Genomic DNA, 17,554 nt, shown 5'->3' on the forward strand with positions numbered 1-17,554 from the left:
TGTATGTCAACTAGTAGATGTATGCCTTGTAATTAAACTTTACTTATCAGAACAGCAAATTGTCTTCCCACTATGTTCAGATTAAAGATAGCTTTCTGTTTCTCAAAGGATTACTTGGATGCTGAACACATCCAAGTACAGATGGGGAAATTATTATTTTTCTTTATAAGGCTTTGTGATATGATCACATCTTTACTGTTGTGCACAGATATGGTTACCTTTCTTGGGTATGATTCAAAGATGACTGACCAAGATTGTGACATGTCTTTCCCTTGGGCTTAAAGGTTTAATTAACAGTTGGAAATGAAGGGATACGATAGAGACCTTATGTTACTAAGATTGTTTTTATAAGATTGATACAAAAGAAATCTTTCAATACATCACAAGAGGGAAGTGACATGGATTGTTCTTTGAAGTTGTATAAGTGTGGTTAGTGAAGGTGTGAAGACTAATTTATTTTTTGTTTGGAGATGGTGAATGTCTAGAATAGATTGCTGGTGGTGGTGTTTGTGTGAGTGCTCTGGTAATGAATGAGTGTGTGATGTACAAATAGGTGTTGTAGATCTCAAATCAAAATGCCCATGTAATGATGATGACAATCCTATTTATTCTATCTTATCCTTCTCATCCATCTAGGACAGGTTGAGTCCTCTCTCCTAAGAATGAAAAAACCCAGATAAGCTGGTGGGGGGGGGGGTTACTGTCCATGCCCAAGACCGGCTAACTTTGTTATGGCTGCGGAAGATCCTTAAGCTCCTCATGTCGTTGACGGAAATTGAACCTGGGACACTCCTTCCCCAGGCATATGGTTGTGAAGCACATAGCAACTAGGCTAACCGCATGGACTATTTATTCTAGAGAACTTAATCATATTGACTAGCATCCCTATACTAGTCAATTTGATTTTTTACATTTTATACATCTCAAAGTAATCAACTCAACACATGAGAAGTGTTAAACTTCTCAATGTGTTGAGTAAGCTATATTGCGGATATAGAATTGTAAGATGCTTTCCAGATTCACAAGGAACGCTGTGCATTTGATACTTTACATGAAATCCTATAAAAATAAATATTAAACAGGCATGCCAGCACCAAGCAGTAGTTAAGTACTAACGTTACAGGTAGATGGCTAAAGCAGTAGTTCATTCAAGTGCGCTGCCTAGTGCCTTCCAGATACATCTCAAAGGTTCTCAATACTTTATTTTCATATAAATACAAGAGGATCTCATCCACGGTCAGTTTTGAACAGTGTGATATTCATGTATAAGCGCACGCAGGTTCGTTGTGTCAGCCATAGCCTATTGTGGTTTTATATTGCCAGACTTTTTTCATTAGCATGAGACATTCAGTGGATAATAACCGTTACACGGACATTTTGGATCATTTTTGGGTTCACTTTCTATCACTATGGTGTCTACGACTAAAAAGCGTAAATCAAGTGATTCTTGTCCAGTTTTTAATGAAAACTGGACCAATTTATATGTTTTTGTGCCGATCGATAAGTCAGTGTGTTTAATTGTCCTGGGTCAGTGTTGGTATCAAACTAATACAATATAAAATGACACTATGAGAGAAAGCATATATCCAATTACGATCACCTTCAAGGGTGGCTTTGTGTGGACAAATTGAACAGTCTCCAAATTGATTTAAAATGCAGCAGGATATGTTTAAAAGGCAGTGGGAAGAGAAGGAAGTGTGCGTCAAAGTAAGTTATGTAATAGCTGAAAAATTTGCTAAAAAATCAAAAGCCCTTCTTGGATGGTGAGTCTGGGGATATTCTGTGCTCAAATAATAAGGAAGAGTTTAAAAAAACAAGTTTGTCTGGGGTAACTGTAGCACGACGTGTCAAAGAACTTACCAGTGACATTGAAGGAACTTTTAAAAAAAAAAATGGTCATCCGAATTTACGTCATATTCACTTGCTTTAGATGAGAGCACAGATGTGTAGGATACAGCACACCTGGCTATCTTTGTCCATGGCATTTATCAACAGTTCACTGTGGCAGAAGAACTGCTAGCGCTCGTACCTATGAAGGGAATGACGAAAGGCACTGATATTCTTGAAAATGCTGCGGCGTTTTGACCTCAGTTTAACCAACCTCGAGGGCGTGGTAACTGATGGTGCCCCTGCTATGGTGGGAAAAAAACAGAGGGTTTGTTGCACTGCTATGGAAAGAACTGGAACTAGAAGAAAAAGATTTCATCCATTACCACTGTTTGATCCACCAGGAGAATTTGTGCATGAAAACTATTGGATTTGAGAATGTCATGAAAGTTATTATGACTGACATCAACATGATTAGGGCAAGAGGATTGAATCGTCGTCAATTCCAAGAGATTTGGACACGAGTGCGAAGCGGATCATGGTGATGTGGTTTATTATAGTGATGTGCTTTGGTTGAGCAGAAGGTTCTTAAAAGAGTCTTTGACTTAAGGAGCGAAATATAGCAATTCATGCAAACCATAACATAATAGATCAGAGAGAAAATGCCACTTTCAATTAACTTAGGATATCCACAATAAATTGAGAATGGTGAAATTCACATGGAGGTTATTGATTAATTGATAGTCCTACATACAATAAAACTGGCTGAGCTGATTGGAAGCATGCTTCTGTATTGTAGAATAGGTGCCAGACAAGATAACATACAGTAATCTGCCATTTATCCAACCACAGCTGAAAGGCAGTTTGCTGTTCTGATATGTGAACATACACTTATGTGGCACTGTACTAGAAGTTGGTGAAATGGAAGAGGGTGGTTAATTGAAGTACTTCTTGAAGTTTGGATAAATGGTAGATTACTATAACAAGATATTTAATTCTTAGATAAAAGAATTATCTTGCTACATAGTCTTCCTTTTGCCACTCTTCTGGTAGAAGGAAGATTATGTGATTTAGACAGTCAAAACATTACAGTGGTTGTGATTTAGTCCTCTAGAATGGACTTCTTGCATTAGTATTTCCAGGCAGCTATAACTTAGTCATTTAAGAGGCATATCATTATTTTTTATTCTGTACCCAGCCTTTTGAACTCAGTGTTGGTACTACTGTAAGTTCTCAATCTCTCATGGATATGATTGTTATTTAAAAAAAAAAAAAAAAAAAAGTTGAGTATTATGTGTAATTTGATTCAGTTTTTTTATTACTAAATATTGCAAATTTTTAGTTTGAGGCAGTATGTAGTATGTACTAATTATTTACTTTCATATAGGCTTTACTGGATTTCAGCAAAATTGTACTCCTGATTTCTTTGATTCTGATGTTATGTATAAATTTTTCCTCCCAACACTTGAGTTATGAGTAAAAATCTTACTAGGTAAGAAAATATAATTCTAATTACTTTAGCATTTTCTTTACTTTAACCACCCTGCTTGCCATGACATGATTAGAAATTTACTCTGCATCCCATCTTTGCTTCCCAAAGTTTAAAACCTTACACTTTTAACATTAAACTGACATCCCCACACACTGATCCATTCAGACAGTCTAATTAGGTCCTCTTGCAAAAATCTACATCTGCTCTACTTCTCATAACTCTCCCCAACTTTGCATCATCTGCAAACAATTGTATATCACCATTTAAGCCCTTTCCAATGTCATTTACATACAAATTAAACAATGGCCCCAAAGCAAATCCCTGAGGCATGCCACTAGTAACTTTCCTCTTCTGGGATATCACTTCCCCATACACAACCTATCAGATGCTGGCCTAGTTGGCTGAGTGGTTAGCATACTCCCTCTCTAGCCAAGAGGCTGGAGACCGGATATGGCTGTGGTTCGAATCCTGCCAAGGGCATGGATGTTTGTGAGGGTCCTACTAACCAGTTACCATAGGTCATAGGACTGCTATGACCCGTGTCATGACCTTTGATGTCTTCGCACTATTAAAAAAATAAAGTTATCCATTCATTATCTCGTATTACTATTCAAAAATATGTGAAAGGAGCTAAAGTAGCATGATAACTTAGAAACAATGAGAGGAGGAGGGAAAAAATTAGGAAAATGGATGATGCTTGATGCCTGAAAAAGATTCATAGTAACCAATATCCAGTTGGATTGATAGTAAGTACTATCTTAGAAGACTAAAATATAAAATTTGGCAAAAAATTGTTGCAAAGCTAGTAATAAAGCACACTTTATCTAGTATTGTCATAGTATATTATATAATATCTGAGGGTACTTTTATGGTGATTATTCAGACTGATGAAAACTTATTGCAATGTGACACCACCATGGTCCCATTGTTGGAAGGCATTTTACTTGGCTCTGCCACATGCATCTCTCTTTCATTTCTAAAAGTATATTTCATAATATATTTGAAAGTAACTGAAAATAGTTCTCATTAGTTTTTTAAAAAAAAACTAATGAAAGAGTACAGAAAGGGACAACTGGTGAACTGTATTAAGTAAACATTGCAAATCATCATGCTTGTATTTAAACAGAATGAGCGAGGAAAGATTAGCAAAACAAGTGTTCTCTTCCAGGTTGGCAGGAAAATGATCCAGAGGAACACCAAGATATAGGTTTGATACGGTACAAAGTGCCTTAGACGATAGAAATGTAAGATATGATAATGTTGGAGTCTTGATAGCTAACAGACTGATTTGGAGGAAAATTGTAGATAGGAAGTTAGTAATGATGTAAATTTTTCATGTAGTACTATCATATCCTGTACGCCCCTTGAGGTACATGGCAGAAATTTGATGATGATATTTTACATGAAATATAATATATATAAAGATAATGAAATAAAAATAAATGAAAAGTTGTCTGAAAAACAGTCCTATAAACCAAGGAGTAAGACAGGGATGCCCTCTGTCTCCAACACTTTTCAATATTCACATTAATGAAATATTAATACAGTGGAACACCTTAAACAATCAAGATATAGAAATTTCCTGGAATAACAAAATTAATACGCTATTATTTTGAGATGATCAGGTAATAATATCAGATAAGGAAGACAATTTACAAAGAGCAATATAAAGTTTCGAATAGAAATTTTCATAGATAAAACTAAAACAATGGCATTTTGCGGACAAACTCCAGTTAGAAGCAAAATAGTCATCATCAAATTCCTGCCATGCACCCTCAAGGGGTGTACAGGATATGATAGTACTACATGAAAATTTACATCATTACTAACTTCCTATCTACAATTTTCCTCCAGATCAGTCTGTTACTTGTCAAGATATCAATATTATCAGATCTTACTTTTCTGTCGTCTAAGGCACACTTTACTGTATCAATCCACCTATATATTGGTCTTCCTCTGGGTCGTTTTACTGCCAAGCTGGCAAAGAACACTTGTTTTGCTAATCTTTCCTCGCCCATTCTGTGTTTAAATGACCATACCACCTGAGATTAGCTCTGCTAACGCATTCCTGGATGCTGACAATGTCAACTTCTTTCCTAATATCCTCATTTTTAATATGATATTTCCATTGATGCCATCTGTTCATGCCCCTAATCTTTCTCAGGACTCTCATATCTGCAGTCTCTAGTCTTTGGTCAAGTGTTTAACTTCTGACCCAGCTCTCAGATCCATAAGCTAAAATTGGTTTGAACACTGTCTTGTATACAGCTAATTTAGTGTTTTGACTAATTTCTCTCTTATTCCATATGAATTTATTCAATTGATTTCCTACCATACCAGTTTTATTGATTATATAAGAATACAAGACAGTATTCAAGCGAATTTTAACTTATGGATCTGAGAGCTGCGTCAGAAGTAAAACACTTGACCAAAATTCCAGAGATTGCAGATATGAGAGTCCTCAAAAAGATTAGGGTCATGAACAGATGTCATCAATGGTAATATCATATTAAAAACAATGATATTAAGAAAGAACTTGACATTCTCGGCATCCAGGAATGCTTTAGCAGTGCTAACATCAGGTGGTATGGTCACTTATACAGAATAGGAATTTTGTATAAAAAGACCCAGAGGAAGACCAAGGTATAGGTGGATTGATACAGTAAAAAGTGTCTTAGAAGATAGAAATATTAATAGAAATGTTGGGGTCTTGACAGGTAACACACTGATTTGGAGGAAAATTATAGACAGAAAGTTGGTAATGTGATTTTTCATGTAGTACTATCATATCCTGTACACCCTTTGAGGGTATATATATCAGGAATTTGATGATAATGAAGTAATAATGTAGCCCTTATAGTATCTTGAAAATTTCCCACCTTTTGAGGTTATGCATCAAGATTTCGATGGTGTGTTATTGTATTAGTGTCCTTCTAGATTTTGTAGAACCTTTTAGCTTCTTAGTGCCATGTTTAGGGGAGGATGGGAATAGAAGGAACTTATTTTCTTGAAAATCTAGAAGTGGTTGTTGGGAAGATATGAAAAGTCTTTCTGATAATAATTACCGTATATTTTTGCGTATAATGCGATCTGTTAATCTTGTTCCATAACATTATAAATAATACAATACGAATTAACGAAAGAAATATTATATTTACGGCTATTTTGCCTGCTTCTGAAATAAATATTTATTTTAAAACAAAATGTCAAAATCCTTTAAATTCTTCATCTTTTCTTTTGAGTCATCAAACATTTCATTTATAAATTCATCTGTAAGGATTGCATCATCAGTGTAAAAGTTGTCGTCATTGTCTTCATGCTTTCATTTTGTTGTGCATTATCCTCGCTTTCGTATATGACGTGATCTTCGGATCCATCCATTGAATTATTTATTCCACATTTAAGAAATGAGCGTTGAATCATTTCGTGGTATCGGATCCCATGCTTCTTTAACCCAGCTGGTGACTAGGGTGATCTCAGGCTTCTGAAAATTCCCACCATTTGTCATCTTCACTAAACCAATTGACATCCATTCTCTCCATTTTTCATGTAAGTGATCTTTAAACGGCTTATTCAAGCTGACATCAAGCGGCTGCAAAACAGAAGTTAGACCACCCGGTATGACTGCTAGGTCTGTACTTAGCTGACGTGCTTTCTCTTTGCTTGACTCCGTTAAATGCGCCATTTCAGAACTGTAACCGTCTGTTATCTGCTTCTGTACCTTTTCCACAGTTAATTTATCCCCTTCAAATCCTTGGGACCAAATATGAGAACAATAGTCTAAATGTAGTTTGATCAGGATCTTATACAACAGAATGATAACTCTTTTATCTCTACATGTCAATGTCCTTCTCAATATTGCAGCAATCTTCTGGGTTACCTTCACCACCTTTGCAATATGCTCCTTGAATTGTCTTTCTATCAATCATCACCTTCAGGTCTTTTGTCTACCCTATTTCCTAAAATAAGGTAGACAAAAGATACCAGCTACTCCAATCTAGTATGCAGCTTCCCATCGATGTATCCCAAACTTCAACACACTATATTTTGCTGCGTTAAAATGAGATCCCATTCATTTGCCTATCTGTCTAGTTTATTCAAATCCTCTTGCAGGGCTGTCACATCTGCACTATTACTAATAACCCTGCCCAGCTTCAATTCATCTGCAAACAACTGAATATCCCCTTGCAATCTATTGAAAATGTCATTGATATTAAGGTAAAACAATACAGGTCCTAGTACTGAGCCCTGTGGAACCCCACTTGTGACCTTCTGCCTTCTTGATATAGTCCACCATACACAACTCTCTGATACCTATCAGACAGCCAGTCCTGAATCCAGTTGACTAACCCGACATCTAAACCCATGTGCTGTAACTTAAATATCAGCTTATCATGTGGCACCCTCTCAAAGGCCTTTGCAAAATCCAAAAAAAAAACAGTGTATGCCTTTCTCTCATCAACTGCTCTTGTCACTTGATTATAATATAAAAGGCAATCATATTACTAAAGCAAGAGCACCCCTTAACAAATCAATGCTGATTCTCATAGATAACATTACCCTCATCTGCTCAGTGCTGGATATAGTCTCTCACTAATTTCTCCATTAACTACTGATGACACACAATCTGGCCTATAATTAGACACTTCCACTCTGCTACTGTCCTTATGCAATGGCACTATCTTGCCTTCCTTCCATTCCTTGGGTGCTTTCTCATAGCGAGGCTTTCATTGAAAACCAGGTCAACAGTGCTGCCACTTTATCGCATTCTTTCAAAACCGTGGTGAAATACCATTCAGTTCCACTGCTTTACTGACATCCAGAGTACTCAGTATTTGGAACACACACACTCTCCTCTAAACCTCGAACCTGCCCTATCCCTCTAGTATTAAAACCTACTTCTCCAGGATGAAATACTCTAATAAAGTGTTCATTGAACACCTCCAATATGTCCTCTGCATTAGTACCTCTATTCCCATTTTTATCCCATAATGTCATTCTTCCACAATCATTTCTCCTCCTACTGGCCACATAGCTAAAAAAAATTCTTTAGGATTTTCTTTGGATCTTAGTGCCAATCTCTTCTCATATTCCTGTTGTCTTTCTCACCATATTAGTCACTCTCCTGGCCTGAATGTTATATTCTTCATGCATCTGCTCTCTACTTATATCTCTTCCATAACCTCATTTTCACCTGCAGTTCCTGTTTGATATTGTTTGTCATCCACTTTATGCAAAATTATCTCCTTTTCTTCACTCATGGAATACAGCTTACTATTGCTGCTAACAAATACTCCTTCACATTTTCCCAAGCACTAATGATATCCTGGCCTTCCAGTTCCTCCCTCTATGGAACGGCCCCAAGTTGATATCTAAGACTGTTATAATAACCCACCTTATGATTCCACATACGTTCATTTTTCTTTGATATTCCTGAATGTCTCTTCTTCTTCCAAGTCAAAACCACATGGTCCCTCTCTCCAAATACAGGGAGAGATGACATCTCAGTTATTATCAACCCTTCTGATGCTATGACCAAATCCAAAACTCTTGAAACTTCCCTCTTTTACATGTTGTTTAAGACATTTGTCCCTCAAGAATTCTAGAAATTCCATTCCCTTATTGCTACATGCATCTTCCTCTCCCTAATTTATACTGCTATAGTTAAAATCTCTCTTAACAATCATTCTTCTTCCACTTTCTAAGCTCAACTGCTAATCTACTGGTCCCCACCCTCTGTGCTACTTGGTTTGTAGCACCACCCCACTAAATATCCTGTCTTGCGCACCTCTACCTCACACTATATGCTTTCATAATCATTAGTGTCACTGCCTTCCAAAGGCTACACTCTTAGAGAACATAAGACCTCCCAGATGAGTCTTTGACCCCATGAGGTCTTGGGAAATAATAATAAGTCATCACTTCTCATAAGCAGTACACAACCAACTCGTTTTTCCTTCCTATCCTGCTGAAAAATGGTGTACCCTGTTACTATACATCCACAGATGCGAGAGTCTTCGACACTTCTGCACATGTTAGAAGGTGAGGAATCCATTCCGATATTAGGGTAATCGATGCGTTTTGTGGGATGAGTGCTTATTATTATATGTCAGAAAATTAGTTTTTCTTTTATGAAAATTCTAGTTCTTAAAGTGGTAACTATTTTGCTTGTACAACACTTGGAAAACTTATGTATAAAGCACGTGATTTCACGAGTTGGTGCTCAATTCGTACATCCTTTATTTCTATCTATCTGCAATTTTCCTCCCAATCAGTCTGTTACTTGTCAAGACTCCAATATTATCACATCTTATATTTCTGTCGTCTAAGGCACTTTGGACTGTATCAATCTATCTATATCTTGGTTTTCCTCTGGGTTGTTTTCCTGCCAACCTGGCAGAGAACACTTGTTTTGCTAATCTTTCCTCTCCAATTCTGTTTACATGACCATACTACCTGAGATTAGCTCTGCTAACACATGCCTAGATGCTGACAATGTCAACTTCTTTCTTAATATCCGCGTTTTTAATGATATTGCCATAGATGCCATCTGTTCACACCTCTAATCTTTCTCAGGATTCTCATCTTTGGTCACGTGTTTTACTTCTGACCCAGCTCTCAGATCCATAAGTTAAAACTGGTTTGAACACTGTCTTCTATACAGCTAATTTAGTGTTCCGACTAATTTCTCTTATTCCACATGAGTTTATTCAACTGACTTCCTACCATACCAGCTTTGGTGATTCTGTTGTCTATTTCCATATTTAATTTACCATCTTCACTAAAAATCGTGCCAAAGTAGCTGAAATGTTTTACTTGTTCTATAGGTTCTCCCTTCACAACACAGTTGACATTTTCAACGATTTTGTCTGTTTTTATTGCTGACCTTCATACCATATGTATTACAACAGTCATTCAATTTAATCAAGAAATCTTGCACACTTATAGTGGATTTATTGATAAGTATAACATCGTCCGCATAAAGCAAAGAGCTTATATTAACATCTCCAATTTTGATATCATGTTTAATACCACTTTCCCTCATAATGTGATCCATATAGATAATGAATAGCAGAGGGGATAATGTACATCCTTGTCTGACAAGAGATTTGACGTCAAACCATCATCCTGTACTTACTTCAATTCTAACTGCTGACTTACAACTCAAATAAAGACTAAGTATTGCTTGATATAATGCCCCATTGATGCTATATGACTGTAGCGTATTGAATAGCTTCTCTCTCTCTCTCTCTCTCTCTCGGCACCTTGTCAAATGCCTTTTCCAGATCTACAAAACTCAAATAGAGATCTTTGTTATATTCCCATACTTTCTCAACTATTTGTCTTAAAGTGTTAATCTGATCCTGACAGCCTGTATTTGGCCTGAATCCAGCTTGTTCTTCCACAATTCTTCTCAACCTTTTCTCAAGTATACTTGCATAAATCTTACCAAGAACACTCAGTAGGGAAATACCTTTGTAATTTTCACATTAAGTTTTATTTCCCTTTTTATATATGGGTACTATGAAAGCTCTACTCCAATCATCGGGAATTTGACCCTCTCTCTCCAGACCTTTTGAACTATGCAATGCAGCCACTGCATACCTCTATACTTCAGCATTTTTGGCCGAATATCACCTGCTCCTTTCCACATTTCAAGCCTTTGATAGCTTTTTCTAATTCAAGTATGGATATGTATTCCTCACTGTATGCCTGTTGAATGTTTTTTTATCAATGTGCTATCACTGCTTGTTTCATTTAGCAATTTCTCGAAGTAATTACTCTATACTTTAAGGTATGGAGTAATTTTTTCTTTTTCTTCTGTTTTCATGTCACCTTTATCATCTCTAACTCCTTTTACAGTACTCTTTCCTCCATTACTAAACTTCTTCAAGAATCTCCAGAATATTTTGCCACCTTCTTTTATATTTATTTTGTATGTTCTTGCCAAAGTCCTCCCATGACTTTTGTTAAGCTAGTTTTACACAGTGTTTAGCTTTCATACATTTGTCTGTATTCTCTAAGAGCACAAGCTGACTTATTTTCCAGGAACTTTTGATATGCTTTCTTCTTTTCTTTCATTGCTTCTTTAACTTCCTGTGTCCATCATGGAGTTCTGATTTTTCTATCTTTGCAGACAACTTTACCACATGCCTCTCTGGCTGAATCAATCAAGGTTTTATTCAAGGCTTGCCCCTGAATTCCCAAAATTTGGTTCCTCTTCTCAAAATCTTTTTTTTTTTTTTTTTTTTCCTCAATAAGTCTACAGTTCACATCTGAGAACTGCTCAAATTTTATTTGCTTTAAAACTTTCTTACATGTTATTCTTTTCAATATGAAATCCAATTTTATACTGTTCAAGACTTTTAAATTTGAAGTGATCACTTCCAATTTCAATCCTCTGCACAATGAAGAAAGAAATCATTATCAACAATAAGTCTCATGGTCAATGAGACTTTTCTTATTTCTTGCCTCTTATCCATGTGAATTTGTGCACATTTTTATGTTGGAACATGGTGTGAGTAATAACCAGTCCATGTCCTGAGCAGAAATCCAACAGGTATTTGCCATTATTATTAGCTTTGCTTTTTTCTCCAAAGTTTCCCAATATATATGCATACAGGCAAATCGGCTATTCAGAACACGCGCAATTTACAAACAAGAAATACTAGCTGTGGTGGTTGTGGGCAATAGATGGCATTGCTGTAGGTGACTGATAGTAGAGATTCTGTGTAGTAGTGGAGAAGGAGAGATGTACAGCAGGTGTCTTCCCGCGATGCGTCTTCAGGCTCCTTGGAGGTGTCACGAATAATAATAATATTTTTGTATATCTGACAATCATTTCCTACTCTGCTATTTAGATCCCCAACAAGGACCAACTTTTCCTTTTTCATTGTGTCAGATGCCTTCTCTAAATCCTCAAAAAATTCCTCCACTTCTACCTTAGTACAACCTTCTGTTGGACCATAGGCACAAATAAGTCTCATTGTCCAGTTCCTCATTCTGATAAATATCCACCTCAATCTACTTGAGCCTCCTGCCATTCAAGAAGATTATCCTCATATTTAGGTGTTGAATACAATGGCTACTCATTCTTTTCCTTGATTTTTCATTGCCTGAATATAACATTTTGTATTTATTGCTCAGAAAGATCTCACCAATTTTTGTCTTTTTTGTTTCAGTCACCCCCTATTAATTATGTCGATCTGGTACTTATCTAATTCCTTAGCTAGCTCCATTTCTTTGTCATTCAGGATTCTTATGTTGATAGTATTGATGTTTAACGCTGATGTTGGGGTGTTTTTTCAGATTTGTTCCAGTAGCTGCTTTTCGCTGTTCACCCTGGTTCCCTGGTGAAAACAATGGGGGGGCCTTGGTTAACTGGGCGACACCCCAGCCGGTATGAAATATTGTCATATTGTACCATCATTTTGTATTTTGGTTTAAGCCAATAAGAATTACAATTTGGTCGGCTAAATACCAAATTGCCAGCCTATCCTTGTTCGTTCAGTATCCAGGTAGATACCAAACGGTGCACCACGGGAAGTTGAGGATTGGATGTTAGGTCAGAAGACCTGGTCAGTTCTGTGCATTCCTTTAACGGGTATGTGGTGGTCCCCATCTCAGTTATACAGCTTTGATCCTTAAGCACCCCATGGCAGAATTAGTATATTTTAATTAAAAATCTATTTTCTGAATGTTGATTTTTACATGTGGATTTATTTGTGCAGGTTAAAATATTAAAATATACCTAAATAATAGAAAATATTTTAATACTTTCTTATCAAAGAAATAGAAAATATTCTTTATGCAGATGTTTTATTGTTTGAAAGCTTTTCATGGCATATTAAACACATTGGAAATCCTGCTGTATTTGCTACCGCAGGATTTTGGTCCATTTACTTTTAAACTCTTGATTTTCTTGTTCTATCTTTCTCTTCTTTGCTGACATTTTAAATATAATAAAAATATTTTTATTTAGTTAATATTTAATTTAATGTTACAGTATTCATGTTACCTAACACAATCGCCAGTAAATGAAAGCACTGCATTGTCCACTACAAAACTTTTACTTATTTTAACAAAGTGAGCAGATTTACAAACCACACCTGCACTATATGTGAAGACAACGGATGCGTTCAGACAGGCAAGCGCTACATGTGCTAGCCTAGCATGACTTATTTGGTTTAATAAATTAAAACAGTATAAAACATAACGTAAGTAATTTTAATTGCCATTATTAATTAAAAACAAATATTTGACAAATCAGTGGTTTTATAAATTCGTGCATTATCCTTGATAATCGAAGACGAATGTAAAGGAGGATTATCGCATATGATTTCAAAGAGTTCAAACTTAAAAGTATTAAATTTTTCAATATTTAATACTTTTATGTAAATTTACCAATTGAAAATAGTACATCACATGTACTATTTTCAATTGGTAAATATCCTTGACTTAATGTAAAATGTGCCTGATTTATTGTAAATGAAATATTTAGGGTTTTTAGTTTCTAATTTAATAAATAACATTCATTTTTGATAGTTAATATTTGGTCCTTTTCACTAAATATGATACATTATATTAGATTTATTAACCGTGGTTTAGATAAAAACATGTACATAATCATTGACAAGTTTCACCAGCTGGAGTCTGTCTGGCTATATCAAGACGGGTAAGGTTATACTAACATTAAATGATAACAAAAGAATGCAGTAACGACTTAAAAAACAGTTGAACAAATTGAAGAGCACACGTGACATCAAAAGCATAAAGCGTGTAGACTTAGTCATTGTTATTAAACCGCGTTTTATAATTTTTTGCTTCTTTAAAGGTTCTACATCTGTAATCCTCTTCAATGTATAGCATCGAGCTGTTGTCCCAATCTATGGAATGGTTTGAAATTGAAAAACGATATGCTTATCCCGAGGTGTCTGTTATTATTGACATCACCGACATGTTCCTTCTTTCGGATTTCTAGGCATCGTGAAGTTTGACCTATGCTAGTCAGTCCACACGTACAGGGTATGCTGTAAACTCTTGTGTATTTGTAGAAAGCAATACTGCCCTTAGATCTTAATAAGTAGTGTGTAGTTAAAATAGGTTTAAAAGCAACTCTGATGTTATAAGGCTTCATGATTCTTGCTATTTTGATGGAGACTGAGCCTGCATTAGGTATGACAATGGATGATACGTACTGTGTTGCTGGGGGTTGTTTCTATAGAGCAGGGATTGGAACCTTTTTGAACCAATGAGCCATTCCACTAAAATAATTAATTAAAACAAACGTTTGGGGGCTGCAACTTCAATTGGATTTTACCTGGTGGCACAAAGTTGCAGTTTGTTCAAACTTAAGTAAATTTGTTTTTAATTCAGTACTCCCAGATATCAAATACCACTTTTATGTTTGCATATAAATTTTTGCTGAAGCAATGTTTTCTTTTGTAATTCTTCAATCGCTTTTTTTTTTCTATTATCACTGTAAGGATATTTTGTATCATTATCAAATTCCTGACATGTACCCCCAAGGGGGTGTACATGATATCATAGAACTACATGAAAAATTTACATCATTACTAACTTCCTATCTACAATTTTCCTCCAAATCAATCTGATACTTGTCAAGACTCCAGCATTATCAGATCTTATATTTCTATCGTCTAAGACACTTCGTACCATATCAATCCACCTATATCTTTGTCTTCCTCTGGGTTGTTTTCCTGCCAACCTGGCAGAGAACACTTGTTTTGCTAATCTTTCCTCATCCATTCTGTTTAAGTGACCTTACCACTTGAGATTAGCTCTGCTAATGCATTCGTAGATGCTGACAATGTCAAGTTCTTTCCTAATATCCTCGTTTTTAATATGATATTGCCATTAATGCCATCTGTTCATGCTTCTAATCTTTCTCAGAACTCTCATATCTGCAGTCTCTAGTCTTTGGTAAAGCGTTTTACTTCTGACCCAGCTCTCAGATCCATAAGTTAAAACTGGTTTGAACACTGTCTTGTATAATGCTAATTTAGTGTTCTGACTAATTTCTCTTTTATTCCATATGAATTTATTCAATTGACTTCCTATCATACCAGCTTTGGTGATTCTGTTGTCTATTTGCATATTTAATTTGCCATCTTCACTAAAAATCGTGCCTAAGTAGCTAAAATGTTTTACTTGTTCCACAGGTTCTCCATTCACAACACAGTTGACATTTTCAACGATTCTACCTATTTTCATTGTCTTTGTCTTTTTATTGCTGACTTTCATACCATATCTATTACAACAGTTATTCATTTTAGTCAGGGAATCTTGCAGGCTTGTAGCAGATTTATTTAGAAGTATAACATCGTCTGCATAAAGCAAAGAGCTTACATTAACATTACAATTCTGATATCATGTTTAATACCACTTCATAATGTGATCCATAAAGATATTGAATAACAGAGGGGGATAATGTACATCCTTGTCTCGCACCAGTTTTAATATTAAACCATCTTCCTGTACTTCCTTCAATTCTAACTGCTGACTTACAAATCCAATAAAGACAAAGTATTGATTGATATAATGTCCCATTGACACCATATAACTAGCATATTGAATAGCTTCTCTCTTGCATATGCTTTTTCCAGATCGACAAAACTTAAATACAGATCTTTGTTATATTCCCATGCTTTCTCAACTATTTGTCGTAAAGTGAAGATCTGATACTGACAGCCTCTATTTGGTCTGAATCCAGCTTGTTCTTCACCAAGCTTTTCTTCCACAATTCTTCTCAACTGTTTCTCAAATATACTTGCATAGATCTTGCCAGGAACACTCAGTAGGGAGATACCTCTAATTCTCGCATTCAGTTTTATTCAGTTTTCCTGTTTTATATATATTGTTACTATTAGAGCTCTACTCCAATCATCGGGAATTCGTCCCTCTGTCGATGTTTTCTGAACTATGCAGTGCAGCCACTGCAAGACTTTTATACCAGCATACTTCAGCATTTCTGGTCGAATATCATCTTCTCTTGCTGCCTTTCCACATTTCAAGCCTTAGATGGCTTTTTCTACTTCTAGTATGGATATGTATTCCTGACTGTATGCCTGTGGAATGTTTTTTACCACTGTGCTATCACTCCTTGTTTCATTTAGCAATTTTTTGAAGTAATTATTCCATACTTCAAGGATATCTTTTTCTCCCATTTTCATGTCACCTTTATCATCTCTAACTCCTTTTACAGCACTCTTTCCTCCATTTCTAAGCTTCTTCAACAACCTCCAGAATATTTTGCCACCTTCTTGATATTTATTTTCTATATTCTTGCCAAAGTCCTCCCATAACTTTTGTTTAGCTAGTTTTACACAGTGTTTAGCATTCTTGCCTTTGTCTCTGTATTCTCTAAGAGCAAGAGCTGATTTATTTGTAGGAACGTTTGATACGTTTTCTTGTTTTCCTTCACTGCCTCTTTAATTTCTTGTGTCCACCATGGAGTTCTGATTTTTCTATCCTTGCAGACAACCTCACCACATGCCTCTCTGGCTGAAGTTAATCAGGGTTTTCTTCAAGGCTTGCCACTGAATCTCCAAGGTTTGGTTTCTGTTGTCAAGCTCTTTCCTTTTTTCTTCAATAATCTTTGTGTACAGTTCACATCTGAGAGCTGCTCAACTTCTATTCGCTTTAAAACTTTCTTACATGTTATTCTTTTTAGTATGGAATTCAATTTTATCTTGCTGAAGACTAAATAGTGATCACTTCCACTCTGGTGTCCTGCACCAATGAGAAAACATCACTATCAACAATGACATAGTCAATGAAACTTTTCTTATTTCTTGCCTCTTCTCTCCATGTGAATTTGTGCACATTTTTACGTTGGAAATTGGTGTTAGGAACAATCAGTCCATGTCCTGAGCAGAAATTCAACAGGTATTTGCCATTATTATTAGCTTTGCTCTTTTCTCCAAATTTTCCCAAAATATTTTTGTATGTCTGATAATCATTTCCTACTCTGCTATTTAGATCCCCAACAAGGGCCACTTTTTCATTGTGTCAGTTGCTTTTTCTCAAGCATCAAAAAATTCCTAGACTTCTACCTTAGTAGAACATTTTGTGGGAACCATAGGCACAAATAAGTCTTATTGTCCAGTTCCCCATTCTCATGTTTGCCCACATTACTCTACTTGAGACTGCCTGCCATTCAAGAAGATTAGCCTCGTATTTTGTGTTGAATACTATGGCTATTCCTTCTTTTCC

General features: G+C 35.9%; 1 protein-coding gene across 6 annotated transcripts in view; it reads left to right on the plus strand.

Annotated features, from left to right (window-relative positions):
• LOC150099877 (uncharacterized) overlaps window positions 1-17,554 on the plus strand; it is a 121,283-nt gene that overhangs the window by 35,966 nt on the left and 67,763 nt on the right. For 5 of the 6 annotated variants that reach the window (XM_090404011.1, XM_090404010.1, XM_090404008.1 and 2 more), the window contains exon 2: window positions 3,215-3,319. The exons of the other annotated variant lie outside the window; for it this stretch is intronic. In XM_090404011.1, the coding sequence (XP_090260137.1) occupies window positions 3,300-3,319 (20 nt within the window). In that variant the 5' untranslated portion in view covers window positions 3,215-3,299. The remainder of the gene's footprint in view (window positions 1-3,214; window positions 3,320-17,554) is intronic. 6 annotated transcript variants of the gene reach the window in all.

This window comes from Typopeltis vanoorti, chromosome 14 (assembly GCF_054136105.1).
Source record: "Typopeltis vanoorti isolate ZY-2024b chromosome 14, IOZ_Tvanoo_1.0, whole genome shotgun sequence".
NCBI classification, from domain to species: domain Eukaryota; kingdom Metazoa; phylum Arthropoda; class Arachnida; order Uropygi; family Thelyphonidae; genus Typopeltis; species Typopeltis vanoorti.